This window comes from Dendrobium catenatum, unplaced genomic scaffold, assembly GCF_001605985.2.
Source record: "Dendrobium catenatum unplaced genomic scaffold, ASM160598v2 fragScaff_scaffold_71, whole genome shotgun sequence".
In the NCBI taxonomy this organism is placed as follows: Eukaryota; Viridiplantae; Streptophyta; class Magnoliopsida; order Asparagales; family Orchidaceae; genus Dendrobium; species Dendrobium catenatum.
In genome coordinates this window covers 16,897-34,454 of record NW_021318533.1, presented here as the reverse complement: position 1 = coordinate 34,454, position 17,558 = coordinate 16,897, and the positions used below count along the sequence as shown (strand labels likewise).

The following is a 17,558-nucleotide window of genomic DNA, read 5'->3' as shown; positions in this document are numbered from 1 at the left end:
CGGTGTTGAGGTCAGAGAGTTTGACCGAGTTGGATATGGTGGATCTACTTGGGTAGGCCTGGTGCTTCTTGATTCAAGAAAAGATTCGTTTGATCATTGCAAGTGCCATGGAGACGGACGAGATGGGTTCCGCATGGAGATTCTTGAGCGGACAGGACGGCCGATGACGAGATGGGCGTGGATGGAGTCTCTGGGTTTTGGCTCGAGTTGCTGATCTCCGATATGGAGCTTTACAAGAAATTGATGTTGCCATTGTCCAGCTAGAATGAGAAGCTGGTGGTGAGAACTTGTTGCTGATCGAAATGATGGCCATGGCTGGTTCGGATGTGCCTCTTGATTTAAGATAGGGAGATGGAGTATGGACGTAGGCGGATCATACTGGAGTTGATCGCATAAGAGGCTGGAAGCCATGGAGGCCAAGAAGACCACGAAACTCTTCATCTGTAAGCTGCCGTTTCAAAGGCTAAAGAGAGAATACTGCTGATACAGAAGATGATGTCATTGGTGGCATCAGAAGTTATTTGAAGTAAATGATTCAAGAAGGCGAAGTTCTCTAGATAAACGGACTGGAGTAGTGTTGCTGACTCGTTCGGACGTGTAGAATGTAGTAGAGGCTCGGCAACAGACGGACTGATCATGCGAGCCGGCCGGAGCAGAGGTTCCTTGATAGGCAAGGCAGAACGGAGGGCTTGTTCTTGCATGGATTGTGTCCGCAGGAGGTTAAATCAGAGTCGATAGAGGGTCCGGAGTCCTTCTTGCAGACGGCTTCCGGAAGGTAGATGGCACATGGGCTGAACGTGCGGAAGGCAGTTCGGTCGTGGTTGATTTCTCTTACAGGCGAAGCGACGACCTATTGTCGCGATCTTTAAGTTGGCGAAGGAGATCGTACTAGCTGGGAGCCGAAGGCAAAGCGGCAAGTTGCCGCGATTCGAGGTGCAGTGGATGCGGGACCGGAAGGGCTGGCCGGGCGCGATCATCCGTAGGCCAGGAGCTGATTCTTGATCGCCGGAGAGAAGCCGGACGTGGTTTCGTCGGCAGCTGGATGCCGCAATGGAGCTTATTCGCACACTGAAGAGTGAGCGTCGGGCCTTGCTTGAATGTGGCGGTAGTGGGTGAGGAGTAGCGCCCACATCATCCGACGAGGTCGCCGGAGAAGAATCGGGTAGACAACGAGATGGGGAATGCGAAGCCGCCGCATCCGTGGAGTCTCAGACCGCTGGATCTAGTTCTTGTGCAAGAAGCTGTGCGGAATGAAGTTTGTTCGCGTGGGGCGAACTGAGGCAGGACGCGATCAGTTGGCGTAAGGCGGTCTGATGCCGTGATTTGACGATCGTTGGAGCAGGGGTTCGGCGAGCGGGCGATTGGCTCGGCCGGCCAGATTCGATGCTTGTGTACCTAGGCTTCGAGAGGAAGCGGAGCAGCTGGAGTTGGTTCGGCAGCTGGCTCTTGTGCAGGAAGCTGTCGATGGAGGATCCAGAAGTCGGCTGGGTGTTGTCGGAGGCGAGTGAAGCCGGATTTGGCTTTGTTGGTGCCTGGTGTCGCGATCTGAAATGAAATGGAGATCGCGCAAGCCTCTTGATCAACGGCGGAAGCCGAAGCCAAGGAAATTGGAGGTCTCGCACGGTTGGCGTCAGAGGTGAAGCGGGACCAGCTCGCTAGTTTGGTCGCAGGAGGCGACTTCAGCAGATAGCGCCAGAGGGCGCGTGAGGCAGCGCTGGTACGCGCTGCCGGCCAGAGCAAGCAAGGCATGCGAGAGTCCGGCCTTGCTCAGGTGTGCTAGGGTGATTGAAGCGGGAGGCTTCGCGAGGAAGCGAAGCAGTCGATTTTGCTCGGAGTTCGCCGGACTCGGCGAAGGGAGCACAAGATCTTGGCAGGATTTTGCCAGATTCGGCGGAGGCAAATGTTGTTGCCGGTGACCGCCGACGTGCAGAGCAAACGAAGGCCGGGTGCAGGCACTGGGCTTGCAGGAGCTTCGGGAGGAAGCATAGGGAGACACGCTGGATATTGCGTGTACAAAGTATGGCCTGAAAGCAGGCATTTGCGAGGAAGATTGCTCTTGCTGGGCACTGGTGCGGGTGTTCGCACTAGAAGATCGAAGCTGCTGGAGTTTTGTAGCTTCCGATTTGAAGGTGGTGGCATGGTGCCACGATTTGAAGGTATTGCTGGATGAAATCCTAGAAGAGAAGGCTCTTGATCTTGATTTGATCAAGGTGGAGATTTGCCGAAGCTCATGAAGCAGAGGATGCTGGTGGTGGCTAACCGGTTGCCTGTGATTGTTTGTCCGGAGAAAGCCACCGAGCTTGAGGTGGAGCCTGTTAAACTAAGAGTGTGGATTCGGGTTTTGAGCAAGACGGATGCTAAGAAGATGCTAAGAAGACCTTTCACACAGGAGGATTGGAGATCCTTGCAGCTCATGAGGAGCAAGGTCGGCTGAGTGGAGTGCAGCCATAGGTGAGAGAGCCTGACAGGAGCTCGTTGCACGAGCTGAACAAGCTAGCTAGAGCTTGTGATCTCGCTGGAGTCGCGAGAGGCGAAAAGATCTGTTCAGATCTTTGAGGTGGAGCTGTGGACTTCAAGTGAAGTCCTGGAGATTACGAAGTGGAGTCGACCTGTTCTTGAGCTGTGCCGGGAGTGCGGAGTGCCTGGAGGTGCGCATGGCACTGGCAGAAGACACGCAGGGCGCTGGCCGGACGCGGTAGTGCAGGCGTGAGTTTGTGACGACCGGAGAAGAACTGTTGGGTGTGAGAGCGAGAAGAGGATGAGGTCTTTGTTAACGGCTGGTTCTTGCGCTTCTTGTGGAAGAGAGAAGATTTGAGGAGTAGAAGGTGTACCCTTCTTGTTTTCCTCTGGTTTGGTCTTTGTCTCTGAAAGGCGATGGGTTGATTGCCGGTTGGAAGCTGCTTGTGCCGTAAGATCTAGATCCTTAGCTGAACGCTGTTTTGTAGGTGAGTTGATACTTGCTGGGCTCTCGGAGTCTTGGGGCTACGTCCCCTGGTTTACCCGACTGTATGTTCTTTGTTGTTGTTTTAAGAACAGTTGATTTCCTTGTTTTGTAAATCTAGGATCAAGGTGGAGATTTGTTGTACTTTGTTCCTAGATTTAGGTTTCTTAAGCTTGTATAGCCTTGTGTGATGCTTGTGTATAGCATTAGGTGCCTATAAATATAGGTTTTATGAGTTGTAATAGGTATGGTTTAAGGAAATATAGTTTCTTGTGTTTATTGCCTCCCTCTTCCCTTCTCCTCTCTCCCTCCTCCTCCTCTCTCAACTTCAAGAAGAGGAAGTGTTCTTCCTCTTTTGCCGGAGTTGGATTCAACAGAGCATTCGAGTAAAATTCCGTGAGAAATAGGGCATTCAGCCATCCATTCAATGTAGATATAAGAAGCAGATCACCCTCACATCATGACCAATAGTATCGATCAAATCCAAAAACGATCTAAGCCACATCCCCAACCCACTCATCAAGCACGGATCTAACATTATTGAAGCACGACATACATCCAATAACCAAATATCAAACCGCAAAACGTCCTTTACCAACTACCGCGCATGGAATTCTCAACACTCAAGGACCATGAAGATCCACCAGCAAGCACACGAAACGAAACAGAAAGAATTAGATAGAAGAGAAAGCAGCATCGGACCTGTAATTAGGGTTTTTCTCCGGAGGCAGGAAGAGCGATTGGGAGCAGACCTCACACGGTGGATCCGTCGGGAGGAGAAGGCACCGGGCGTTGGGTACCGCACTGGAGCAGCCAGTACCGAGGAAAATTAGCGAGGATACGCCATTGTCAAATTGTTCGCCGTCCACTTTGAGATCGCCGTTTTGAGATAGCGCCTTCGTCTCCATCTCTCCAGCGCTGCCCCCGTGGGAAAAAGTACGACAAGAAATTCCTACTTCCTCCTTTCAGAGAAGTGGCCGAGCGGTATTTATAGCCTCGAATGCTCGACTGTGAAGAGTAGCAGGCTATTGCCGCGTTTGGCAGTTGGCCAAAGCCTCAAAATATCGTTCATCGCCATTTTTAAAATTAAATTTTCGTTTTCTTTTTATAAAAAGCAATCTTCATATATGGCCCATCATACTCTGTTGGATTACAAAAACTATTTTATAAGTGAATTATTTTGAAAATTTACCTTTTTTTTTAATATTGGAGGATGCGCTTTAAATAAGTAGAAATATATTACACATAAAATTGTAATTATTTTTTAAAATTAAAATTGTAAAAATATTTTCAGCATATATTAATACATTATCAAGATGAGCCTATTTTGTTATGACAATTGATATGAATTTCACATTATATTTTTATAAGAAATATTTATATTTGTTGTACTTGTATGAATGTATGCTAATTGAAATAGCACCAAAAAATCTATAAGAGTAAGCAAGTACCTTTAATGCAATATTTGAAATAGAAAGCTTGCCTAGTTAAATTTGGAATCATTTAAAAATTGATATTATGATCAGAATCCAAATGAGTTTAAATCAAATATTTGAAACTTGGTTAAAATCTTAATGATACTTTCAACACAGGTCATCCGATGGAGTATTTGAAAATTTTAGTTAAAAGTATCAAAATGACACTTAAGAAATTATAAATAGACATTCATTCTTCAAATGGGAAAGAACTAAAATTAGAGAAAGCATAAAGATCTATCCAACTGACGGTATCAATGACCATTGCTAATAACCAGGGGCGGAAGAATGAACTGTTGTAACTAAAGTTACATGGTATATTATTTCAATAGGTCAAGCCCAGTAACTTTTTTGCTTTTTTTTTTCACATTAAAACTTTTATGTCTTTTCTAAACTTTTTTTAATGCGTATTGGATCTTTGTATAAAATTAAGACATAAAACTCTCACTATTTTCACAATTATTCTAACATGCAATTAGGGGTGTCAATTCGGGTCAACGGGTCGGGTTCGGGTCGAACCCGGAACTGACCCGGCACTGTTCAAGTCAACCCCGAACCCGACCCGTTTTTAAAAACGGGTCAGGTTTTCGGACCCGAACCCGACCCGATTCGAGTCTGGGTCAACCCGACCCGACATGAATGACCCGAAGTTGACCTAAAATTGCTAGTTTTCGGGTAAAAAAATTGGGTCAATCTTCTATTTTCGGGTCAAAATGGGTCAATCTCGGGTTTCCAAGTCAAATAGGCATTTTCGTGTCATTTTCGGGTTGCTGGGTCAACCCGACCCGATTTTTATAACGGGTTGATATGTTGAACCCGAACCCGACCCGTTTCGGGCCCGGGTTGACTCTAACCCGGATTTTTTCGGGTCGTGTCAAAAATTGACACCCCTACTGCCCTATATGCAACACTAAATAAAGCCATATTTGAATTACTTTAATTCAAATAGTCCTGATTTATAAAAGTAGTTATTTAATTGTGGATGATAAGGAAGAAAAATTATTATCATTATGTTCTTTGCCTTCTTCTTATAAACATTTTCATTAACACCACATTATATGGAAGTATGGAGGAAGTGAAGATTCATTTCTAAATAAGGATATCATTTAATAACGCCATGAGGATATTAGTAAAGAAAATTAAATCAACGTATTATTCATGTTTAATGGTACCATTTTAGAGTGCAGCATTTGTGTTATAAAGATCTATCTATTACATGTAGCTAAATTGCATCTGATCTAGAGAAGCATTGCACAAAATCATTCTAATTCATGCATATTTTAACATACGCATATGAGAAATTAGCGATAGGCAAAATTTTTAAACGGAGCAAGCTAATAATTGATCTTAGGTGTACGAGCTTAAAAGGATAATAATTTGAGAAGGAACAGGCTCGTGAAAAGATTTTCCAGTTTTAAGAAATTGTTAAAGGGTTTCTAGCTTCTCTGGAACCAGGAAAGGGATTTTTGGTTTCATTAGCTGTGATATATGTCACTGAAAATCACACTGATGAGGTGCTACTGTGTACTGTTGAGGCATATTTGAACAGAAAATTTTTAAAATTAAATTTGAGATCATGCAAACTTTGATCTTAGCAACATTATAGTTAAACTAAATTTCTTGACAAAACGAACTCAATGACACCAAAATATGCTCAATCTGAGGCCAAATGGGCTCGAACCAAGGGCCTGAAGCAAAATTGGAAACTTCAAAGCATTAATATGGTAATCAAATAATCACTAAATATAGCATGCTTATAGTCGAATCAAGTGACTCAATGAGACAAATCCAACAAGCTCAAGATCACTTAATTTTGACATTAAGGTATTTAAATGATTAACGAAAACCTTATGATCGAAGGAATCAATACGAACAATTTGATGAATCACTCTAGCTTTGCCCTAGATTTTCTCTACATTTACGGGGGGGATAAAACCCACAAACAGGGGCTAACGCATTAATGAAAGAAATGTTACAATTCCTTAATGAATCCAAAGCCCTTTAAAAATATATCATTTAAAGCAAAACATATGAGTCTTTAATTCAATCTAATTACAATAATCAAGCAAAAGAAAAGACAGCAAGCCAAAAGCCATGACCACATAAAGAGCCACCCATGAGAGGGTATCAGGAAGATGCCCAATGCCAACACCTCAAAAGGTCCAATACAATATCAACCTGCAATATTTGAAACAACAAAGAAAAGGCAAAAGGAGAAGGCAAAAAAAACATGCCACCATCCACCCAAAAGAACCACCAACAACACAAAACTAGCGACAACAAGCCACCAATCAACAAACAGAACCAGAAACAATACAGCCTAAAGCAAAAAAATACAACCACCCCCAGCCAATAACTCCACAAGACTAGACCAGCCAAACAACCACACAATAGGCAACCCCATCCCCACCAAAAATAGAACCAACAGGAGAAGATACCTCACCACAAACACAATAAAAAAATAACTAAAGCAACAAAGCACTAACACACCCCAAGCAAACTGAAGAGCGGCGCAAGAGTAAAAAGAAAAACAGCCAACAACCCAAAACAGGTCCCAACGGCATATCAGAAAAAATCAAGCAAAAGGAAGATTATTTCCTTTTGATTTCCTCCATATTCATTTACCAACTTTTTTTAAAAAATCTTCCTCAACAATTTGAATAACATTTAAGTCATAATTTTTCGAGAATCCACCCCATGCTCATCAACTTCCTCCCCAGCCTCCTAGTTAGTTGATGAGTCACAATCAGCTAACCAATCCCCTTAAAACACCTCATTATCCATCGGATTAAGAGCTAATTGAGCTAACAAGGCATCATTAGTTACAAGAGAAATGGGCACATCAATGAGAGGCACATTGACATTCATATCCATTGGATAAACACAATATTAAACAATAACAGTATTATGAATCGAAACAGCCACACCATTAGCAACAACCCCCAACTCAACAGACATGACCACCCCATGTCAACTACAAGACACTCCCCAAGTTCCATGACGCAGGAACAGGGTTAACATCAACACCATCACTAGAATCAGCAATAGCATAATCAACATCAATACCATCACCAACAATAGAACAAGGGGACACAATGGGAGTAGCTAAAAGGTTAACCACACAATCATTAACACCCTCTCTGTTTTCATAAGCAACAACCAAAGGCAAAGCAGTGTTCGACGAAGCAGCTTCCTTCTCATCATGACCGACAACATCCCCATTGTAAACAACAATAAGACCATTATCCATCAACACAGTAACAAGAATCAAGGTAGATGTAGTTTAAATTATTCATAGTTTCCAAGATATCAATAGTATTCCACTATTCCCATTAGAGCTAACATGATTAAGAGTAGTAGAAACTAGTTTTGACATGCTTAATTGGGGATTTAAAATACAACATTTCTTTTTATCATAACCAAAAGTTTTACAGCGTTTGCAGAAAGAAAGCAAATCTTCCATCACAATAGATTGAACATACCCAAGCTATCCTGACCAATCCAATTACAATCGGGATAACATTTAGTGATATTTAGCTCAACTAAAACCCGTGCAACCGAAGGGCGAGAGCCCACAACAGTTGCATTATCAATGCGCAGAGGCCAACCAAATAATGAACCCAAGCCATTTAAAATGCAAGGAGAAAAGAGGTGATGACACAAATTAGGGTAAGAGACCCAAATATGTATAATGGGAGATTCAACCGTTAAATCCAAATAAGGAGACCACTTAACCAACTTCATGAAGCAATTATTGATAAAATAAGAATGATGCCTAAAAACTCTATACTTTGAGGTTTTGAAGTTAATTCTACAAAATATATTTCAAACTACAAGTATTTAAAACATGTGCATTCTTTACACTTGATGCTCATTAAAGATTTGGGCTTAGTTTCATTTGGAGGAATCAAAGGAAAGAAAAGTATTATTAAAAAAAATTATATTTTCTTAAGTTTCTTTCATTTGGTTATAAAAAAATCAAGAAAAAAATTTAATTGTTTTATCTAATTATAAGGAGGCGGCCTCTGAGCTATGATTATGACTAAATAATTTTTTTATTAAAATTGCAATAAAAACTTTAATATGAAAGATAAATTAAATATTTTATCAATTCTTTTAAATTAAAATAATTTATAAAATAATTCTATAAAGTCAGTGAGAAGGACTGTAAAGACTCTTAGTTGAAAATTATAATGAGCTCGTTGACATATTTTTGTGTGTTAAGCAAGAATGAAAGGAAAAGTTGATTCGTACGTATTAGCTTTGAGAATAAGCTATTTATATAGCATTTTTGATCTGTTTGAGACAATCGTCTAGATGCTATATTTTTCAAATAATTATGATTTTATTTGGAATAATTTTTTTATTTTTTATTTTTTATTAAAATAATTTTAGTGTATAAAAATTAAAATATGTGTACTAAAAAACTGCTTTTCCCAAACCAAGCCTAAAGTTAATTTTGGTTACTCCTTTCTTTCTTTACAGCAACTTTTTTTCAACAAAAAATATTTAAGGCTGCATTTGGGGCCGAGTTTTTAATATTTCTAAAGCTTTTTTTATTACAAAAGTTTATAAGTCAATATTTTTTTGTACTAAAAATTTGTTTTAGAAAGCTATAAAAAACCTTCTCAAACGAAACCTAAGTGATACCACTCTCAAAAAATTATAAATAGCTCACATTCTTCTCATGAGAGGGGGAGAGAAGAAAAGGAAGAGAATGGAAGAATTTGGGAGCTTCCTCGCCGCTGACCACCTCCAGAGTTCTTCCCGACCACTGCCGAACCTGTTTGTCAACCAACGCCGAACTTCCGCCCATTTGTCCACCATCGTCGGAGTTATTCTCGACCACCGTCAGACTTCCGCTTGTTAGTTGATCACCAACAGACTTACGCCCGTTCGTCGACCACCGCCGGAGTTCTTCTCAACCACCGTCGGACTTCCACTCATTCGTTAATCACCAACAAACTTCCACCTGTTTGTCGAACACAGCTACGATCCTTCCGACAACCATCGCCAACTACAACTACTATCATTCTGACCACTGTAACCCAACTACGGCCCTTCCGACCTTTATCGCCCCCCACTGACTAAGGTCCTTCCGACCACCATTGCCCAACAACGGTCCTCGCGGCCTCCATCGCCCGCCAACTATGGTCCTTCCAACAACCATCGCCAACTACGATCATTTTGATCATCATCGCCCAACTACGTTCTTCCCGACCTACGTCGCATGACAACGGTCTTTCCGACCTCCATCGCTGGACAACGGTCAATCTGGCCTTTGTCGCTTGACAACAGTCTTTCTGACCTCCATCATCCACCGACTATGGTCCTTCTGACATTTGTCGCTAGACAAAGATTTTTTCGATTACAGTCATCTGACTAAGGTCTTCTGACCTCCGTCATCTGCCGACTATGGCCCTACTGCCCAAACGAACATATCAACATTGATTATTCCAACTCGCACCATATAATGCACTCTATATGATGTATATTTTTTATATCAAGCCAAGACCTTCTTCCTAAGGAAGGGCCTCAGTTGTATTATGGTGTCTCTTATAAACGATACAACTATACTCTCGTATATGTTTGTGTGGTGAATTTTTATACAAAACTATGATGCTAAACTATATCACTCTCTGTCGTCGTGCATTTTCTAGGACGCAACACTAAGTTATCTTCCTCAAAATAACTATATAGCTAACTTTATAAAACGCATAAGTTATCCCAAACAAATATTATAAAAGTTATTAAAAAAAAAAAAGAATGAAATGCAAGAAATTAGACTACTTACAAAATTTAGATCAAAGAAAAAGGTGGTTAAAAGTGTATTTTTAGTGAAAAAAATAGAGTAGGTCCTTAAGTTAATGATTTAACACATAATATTAATAGAAAAAAAATTTAATAAATTTGTCGCTACTAATTGGTGAAATGGTTTGGACTTTGGACTGATATAAGTTATTAACGTCTAAGAAAAATTCATTGTAATATTCTGATTAACTTATCCATAAAAATCCTCATGAAACTCAGTATTATTAGATTCAAACACGGCTGCACCATGAAGAATTTTCCAAACAAGAAGTCTTGTCAAGAGCAAGCAGCAACGAAACGGCAACAAGAAGACTTCCTTCAGTCCTTTTACGCTATTATGGAAAATTTTTAATATTTTTTCGCACATTTATATTCTCCAGTGACAAAGAGGTTTCATAAATTAGTGAAACGCCGAAAGAAATTAAATGCTAAAGAGGTTTCATAAATCGTAATAATAATGAAGAAAATGATATCTTAAAACAAATAAATGGAATTATTTGTATGTATAATGTATGCTATCTGTATTAAAATTTACAGCTTTAATAAAATTGACCAGAGTGGTGCCGGCGAGGTAACCTCCGGCTGAGCAGACTAAGAATAAGAAGAAGAAGAAGAAGGGATAAGTTTCTCTTCAGCACACGGCGACGGAATATCCTCCGGGTCCCGGCGAGGCAGGACCCACCTCCCGAACTCATTCCTCACCATCCCCTTATTCTCCGGCTGGTACCAGCACGCCGGAATCCTGAGTTCCTCCCTCAACAATCCAGTTGCCTTGTTCACCAACGCAACGTCCCGGCGAGCCCCTGCACGAAATCTACACTCCGCCCGCTCGAATCCGTCCACCAAATGCAGATACGTCTCCAATGCATGAAACCCGGCGATATCCACCACGCCCCGTTTCAAGTACGGAGATGCTCCGACGTCGAGAGTCAGCTCGTCGCCGACGTGCGTATAAACCCACTCCCATCCCTTTCCCTTCCTCCCCTCGTTGAACACAACGCCGGGCACCTTCGGCACCACGTCCTGCTTCGTTACCACACGAAGTACCTTCACTCCTCTTCTCTTCAGCATGTCGCCAAACACTTGGTTCCCCACCCGAGGCGCTCCGAAGGATATCACAGTAATCCTTACGTCGGCCGGGAGCAACGAAACCGCCTCCGCGGCGTTGAGAAGGGCGAGCGCGCCGCCGAGGCTGTGCCCTGTTATGGTGACGCTCACCTCCTCCCCCTTGTTCTTATAGAATTCGACGAGGCGGAGGAGTTCGCGCATTACTTGCTCCGAGGCGCTGGAATGGGTGAAGCGGGAGGACTGGCTGCGGGATGTGTATAAGCTGAGAAAGCCTTTCTCGACGAGGGCGCCGTCGTCGTCTGCACATGGAAGGGGCTCGAGCCGGGATTGGACGTCTTCGAGCCACTCGCTGGGGGAGACGGTTCCGCGCCACGCGACGGTGATGTCCCGTAATCCGATGCGCCGGGTCTCGGCTTCGCCGCTGACGGCGACGAAACCCATCCAGTTGGATTCATCGCACCAACGGGATTCTGAACGCAGAAGAGGGCGCAGGAGCCATTGCGGTAGATCGATATGGGATGTAGCATAGAGGTATTTCGTGACGCTATAGCCGTGGCGGGAGAGGCCGAGGAGGGGAACGAGGCGGCTGCGGCCGTAGAGTGAGCAGCCATGGTACTCGGAAACAGGGTTGTTGTCGAAGGCGTCGTAGGTGGCCTGGGCGAACTCGCCGTACTTGAGAATCTCGCGGCGGAGGGAAGGGTGGAGAGGGTCGAGGAGAGGGGACCAGTCAACGGGGCCGTGGATGGCGGAGCGGAGAGAGCAGATATCTTCTTTTGGGGAAAAGATGGGTGTTTGATCATGATCAAAAGAAACAGGGAGGGCTTTGGGGGCGGCGGAGAGGTGGAGGAGATTGGAGATGGTTGAAGGGAGGTTGAGTCCACCGGAGATTGCGCGCCAGCTATGATGGTCGTCGCTTTCGGGCTGGATTGGAAGCTGCTCTGTGGAGGTTGTTGAAGTCGAGGGCTTTTGGATGGCGCGGGTAACGAACTGCCGCTTCCTCCTTATGAAAAGTTCATGACTGGAAATGGCGGAAAAGCTGGCGATGGACATGGTTCTCCTGATGAGGAGCGAGTATTAAGCTTTGTGGTTTACTGATCTAATTAAGATCTGCAGCGGAAGGATTGGGGAAGTTTGAAGTTGGAGATTTGGGATTCTTTTTACGCTATATACTATAAGAATTGGCGAGAGTATTTTTTATTTTTATTTGACAAGTTCCAACTTTTTTTAATCAAATGCGCGTAAGACCCGGCACTTTAATGTGCTAAAGAACTGTCTTTAGTTGATTTTTTTATGTCGAGAATTTTATTTTAAAGGGAAATTTACATGCATATCATTATATATACTTAGTATTTTACATATCTAACACCTCATTTTTAAATATTACAATTATATCACTGAAATCCCTATTTCACCTCTATTCTACCACTCCGTCTACCGCGGTTCTTCACGACGCTTGTTCGCACGGTAACGACGACGTCTTCCAGTTTTTCGTTTTTAGGGCATCATTGAGTCGGACCTCTTAACAATGCAAGGTAAAAGAATGAAAACTTTGTTCCGACTTTCTCTTCACGCCATGGAGGTCGGCATTTAGGTCGGATCGTTTATGCAGAGACAGTTTTGTTGAGATTTTAACTTGGATTGATTTCTTCTTACTTTGTTCCGACTTTCTGCTTTCTTGAGCATTGGAGATCGTTTATGCGGCAAAATGTTGGATTGATTTGTTTTTCTGGTTTTCCTTCTGTGCTGTGCTTGCAGAAATTTTTTTTTTCAAGCCGGCTTTCTCTTTTCACGGCTTTCAGGTTGGCATTGAGGCCGGATCGTTTATGCAGAGATAGTTTTGTTGAGATTTTAACTTGGATTGATTTATGCAATTGTTGGAATGTGTTGACATTTTTTTTTGCAGGAGGAATCAATCCCTAGTATATTGCCATTGTCACCTCAAATGTGTTTTGTTTACCTGTCACCAAGGACCAAATAGTGGAAGACAATTTTATAGGTGTATTTATAATCGAAGTGATGATGATTGTCATTACTTTAAATGGGTTGATTAAGAGGAAGAGCCATGCTATGTCACACGTTACGAATTTAATGCCTTCGACAGAAAGACTTCTAAGAAGCTTGACATGATTCTTCTAATGATTAAAGTTTTTATTGCGGTTGTTGTTATCGACGTTACCATTCGATTTTATTTTGGCTAGAATTATGTTGTATTCAAGTTGAATGTATGATTGGTTTTAGAGGATGGTAGGTGTTGCATTAGTACTTTATTATGTATTTGTCGAAGGTTAATAGTTCAGGCTTTGCTATGACTTGAGCTAGTCTTTTGTATTAGTATTTTGTATCTTCAAAGTTTTTTGTTGGAATAAAAAAAGTATAAGTTTTTTGTTGGAATGAAGTATTGATGTGTCTTCTGTACTTATAGTTTTTGTTGGAATGAAAAAATTATAGTTGTTGCTATGGCTTTGCTATGACAGGATTCTTTTGTACTTATAGTTTTTGTTGGAATTCACTTAAACAGCAACCTGTATAATCCTCATTATTGAAATGTAACATAAAATTTTGCAGTTATTCAAAGAACTGAAATTCCTGGAACCGAATTCTGTGAAACTGAAGCTTTTTCTGTAAAAACTGAAGCTTTTTCTGATGAAACTGAAGCTTTTTCAAACTGAATTCCTGGAACCGAATTCAAAGAACCGAATTTTGAAGCTTTTTCAATATGAAACTGAAGCTTTTTCTGATAAACTGAAGCTTTTTCTGGAACCGAATTCTGTGAAACTGAAGCTTTTTCTGATAAACCGAATTCACCTGAACCAAATTCACTGGAACCAAATTCTGTGAAACTGAAGCTTTTTCTGAATTTACAGTATCAGTAGTTGCTATTTCATATTGAAAGCAAAAACAAAAAAGTTTACACGGAAATTCAAAGCAAAGCTTCTATTTCATTTTGAAGATCACAAAAATCTTACTCATAACATTTTTCCCAAAAGAAGTCAAACCCCAAAAAAGTAATCCAAAATAATTGTGTCATATCCCAAAAAAGTAATCCCAAAAAAGTTTACTTAAAAACCTTCAATATTCGAATACTCGTACAAATCTCCCAACTCCTCTACAGCCCTTCTACTTTGCAACTTTGGACGCTTTGGTTGTCTTACTTGTGTGATAATTATGTCATTGACCTCCATATTCTTCTGTAATGGGTTCTTACATGTATTTCGATGATGACCCCAAAGATTACACCTACTGCATTTATGTACTGTCTTGTCCTTTTCCAAAAAATTAGGCAATCTTCTTCTTTTGGGTCTTCCTCTAGGACAAGTGTGAACACCATCAACCCATGCAGATGTGGCTAGTCTATTCCCAGCACGGTTGATGCCTGGACACGTGTGAACACCATCAACTCTTCTAACTTCAAAAGTTTGAGCATCTTCACATAGGGAAGCTCTAATTCTCCATTGGCAACTTTGATAAGAACATGTAGCAATAACACGTTTCTTATCACTAGCCTTAATCCTAACACCAAAATTCTCTTTGATGGCAACTGATCGCAAAGTATGCTTGAAAGATATTGCATCAGGAAAATATGTGCCAACAGCTATATCTTTATAACATAGACCTGGAACACTCGAAATACAATCATTATAGTCAAAAGAACTTTCAACCATCTCAGAATTTACGAACTCCCTTAGATTGGACATAGATTCATGTACTGTAATAACTATCTCAGCACGCAAATTATCATTAGATACTTTTATGAACTCAGATGCCTCAACGTCAGAATTTAGATCGTTGTATTCTTTAGGTGATGTTCCATATATGTAATAATGCATATGTTAGGATCTTGGAGGATGTTCTTGAGAGAGAGAGAGAGAGGGAAAGGGAGAGAGATAGACACAAAATTGGAGGAAATACAAATAAGCTTTTCAGATTTTTCCCCAACTCTTACATCAACCCAAGGTCTCTATTTATAGAGCTTCACCAAAGTCTGATAACATGCATGAGCAACCTAGCCTAAAACTAAAACAACTCATAATAATCTCCACCTTGGTTTAGTTTTGCAAAAATCAAAGAACCACTCGTCACAAGAACTCGAACTTGTTGCAATCCAATCGATCGCCCTGGACACACGTGCGCGCTCCTACCTGCGACTTCACACGATCCACCCGTCCAATCCCAAGTTCGCAAACATCTTTCCTCCACGAGGTTCTTGATGCTTCAACATGCTCCTCGAATCCAAGATCAAGAGTCTCTCTCTCCGCCTCTGCAGCTGCCTTCTGGACTCCTCCTGAATCTAAGACTCCACCTCAAAGAAGATCTGATCTCTTCATTAAAGATCTGAACCAATTTTCAATACAAGAACAAATATTGCTTCCAAGCTAGTCAAGACCGATCAAAACTTGATTCAATAGCAAGCAAAAAATTCGGCCTCAATGGCTTCCATGCCTCCGCTCTTGTTCCAAATCCGATTCTTTCTCACGTACCAAGGCGCATGAATTTCCCGCATGCGAACCTTACCTTCGTCTGCTCCGATCAAGCCTTCAAGAACACTGGCTCGCCATTGGCCAACGTGCCTCCGCCGGAAGCGTTGCCGCCTACCCGTGTACCTCGTGCACACTACGCCTCCTGCACACGCACCACCTGTGCCTACCCGCAGCACCCACGCTGTGCTGTCCCACGCATACCGCTGCACACCGAGTGGCTTCCCGTCTCGTGGCCAAACCAGCCCAACCGGCTCTGCTTGCCAAAACTGTCCGCTGTTCCTCCCTATCAAGAATCCCACTACAGTACCTTGCGGAGCTTCCTGCTGGCGTAGCTTTACAATCAACCGAAGCTACCTCTTCCGCCTGCTTGCCTCCGCCCAGTAAGCCAACCCGACGCCCGTCGCCTCCTTCTTGAGCCCACACGTCCGTCCGCGATGCTCCAACCACATGACAGTCCGGACCCTGTCACCGCGCCCGATTCCGCTCCTCACGCACACCGCGCGGCTGCTTCGCCTACTCACCTGCGAGCAAGGCCCGATGCCAATCGAGCGCCCAAGTTTAGCTCTCCCGTTCATCTGCCTTCTGCTAATCCTGCGACCGAACTCGCGTACTCAAGGCCGAATGCTCCACCTCAAGAACGCATCCCTCCATCTCCCTAGCTCTGATACCATTTGTTAGGATCTTGGAGGATGTTCTTGAGAGAGAGAGAGGGGAAGGGAGAGAGATAGACACAAAATTGGAGGAAATACAAAATAAGCTTTTCAGATTTTTCCCCAACTCTTACATCAACCCAAGGCCTCTATTTATAGAGCTTCACCAAGGTCTGATAACATGCATGAGCAACCTAGCCTAAAACTAAAACAACTCATAACAGCATATTATATGGATGTCCCTTGAGCCAAGGACATATTCGAGCAATCTCGGCTATAACTGCAAAAATCATGAGTTGTCCTTTCTCAATTTTACAGTCCTTTGTTTGCCACCATCGTACCTCTTTCTATGTTGGTCATTGGTTTGAGCCAAGGACATTTAACAGCCTGCATTATCAATGATGAAAACGTTATTTATATTTTTAATGTGTTTCAAATCAATCAATTAATACTCACGAAGTAAGTTGTCTGGGAACACATCATGAATAACTGTTTCGACAATGATAAACTTCTGTTACTGCAACTTAGCCTGAAGTATCAATGACAAAATACATAATAAAATTCAATGACAAAAATAAACTTCTTTTACTGTGAAATAAGCACAAACTATTTTAGAATGAAAAAAAAGGGCGTAATACAAAAGGACATGGCTTAATCCACTGCCAAGCTTAATAACCGGTATACACTAATCCTACTGCTAAACGAGGAACGCCGGAAGAGAAATGTTCGGAGAAAAAATAGAACGCCGGAGAGAAATGTTTGCCTGGCGACAAGCTTCTTTTCGGCAAAAACAGAGGGAAATGTTCGAGAGAAGTAGAACCTGCAGTTCGCCGGGATTGGGGAGCGTATGACGGAAAGAATTTCGGGACAAGCCTGGCGCGAAGAGCTAATTTCGACGGGAAGTAGACGTCCTAATGTAAGCGGTAGACGGCGCGGTAGACTGAGTGGTACAGTTGAGGTAAAGTAGGGATTTGAGTGGTATAAGTGTATTATTTAAAAATTAGGTGTTAGATATGTAAAATACTAAGTATATAATGGTATGTATGTAAATTTCCCTATTTTAAACTGCCCTCAAAAAAAGCAAAATTATATTGAATGCAAATCACCTTTTTTTTGGAATTTTACCCATATGGTC

The 17,558-nt window shown here is 42.2% G+C and overlaps 2 protein-coding genes across 2 annotated transcripts in view; both read right to left on the bottom strand.

Annotated features, from left to right (window-relative positions):
* LOC110097285 (putative hydrolase C777.06c) overlaps positions 1-4,004 on the bottom strand; it is a 37,584-nt gene extending 33,580 nt beyond the window's left edge. Inside the window, exon 1 of the mRNA XM_020823567.2 lies at positions 3,644-4,004. Within this exon, the coding sequence (XP_020679226.1) occupies positions 3,644-3,849 (206 nt within the window). The 5' untranslated portion in view covers positions 3,850-4,004. The remainder of the gene's footprint in view (positions 1-3,643) is intronic.
* A 6,717-nt stretch (positions 4,005-10,721) lies between these two features.
* On the bottom strand, positions 10,722-12,540 carry LOC110097287 (phospholipase A1-Igamma2, chloroplastic). Its single transcript, XM_020823571.2, has one exon. It carries the CDS (start codon positions 12,343-12,345, stop codon positions 10,819-10,821), a length of 1,527 nt encoding a protein of 508 aa, XP_020679230.1. The 5' UTR covers positions 12,346-12,540; the 3' UTR covers positions 10,722-10,818.
* Positions 12,541-17,558: the final 5,018 nt, after the last annotated feature.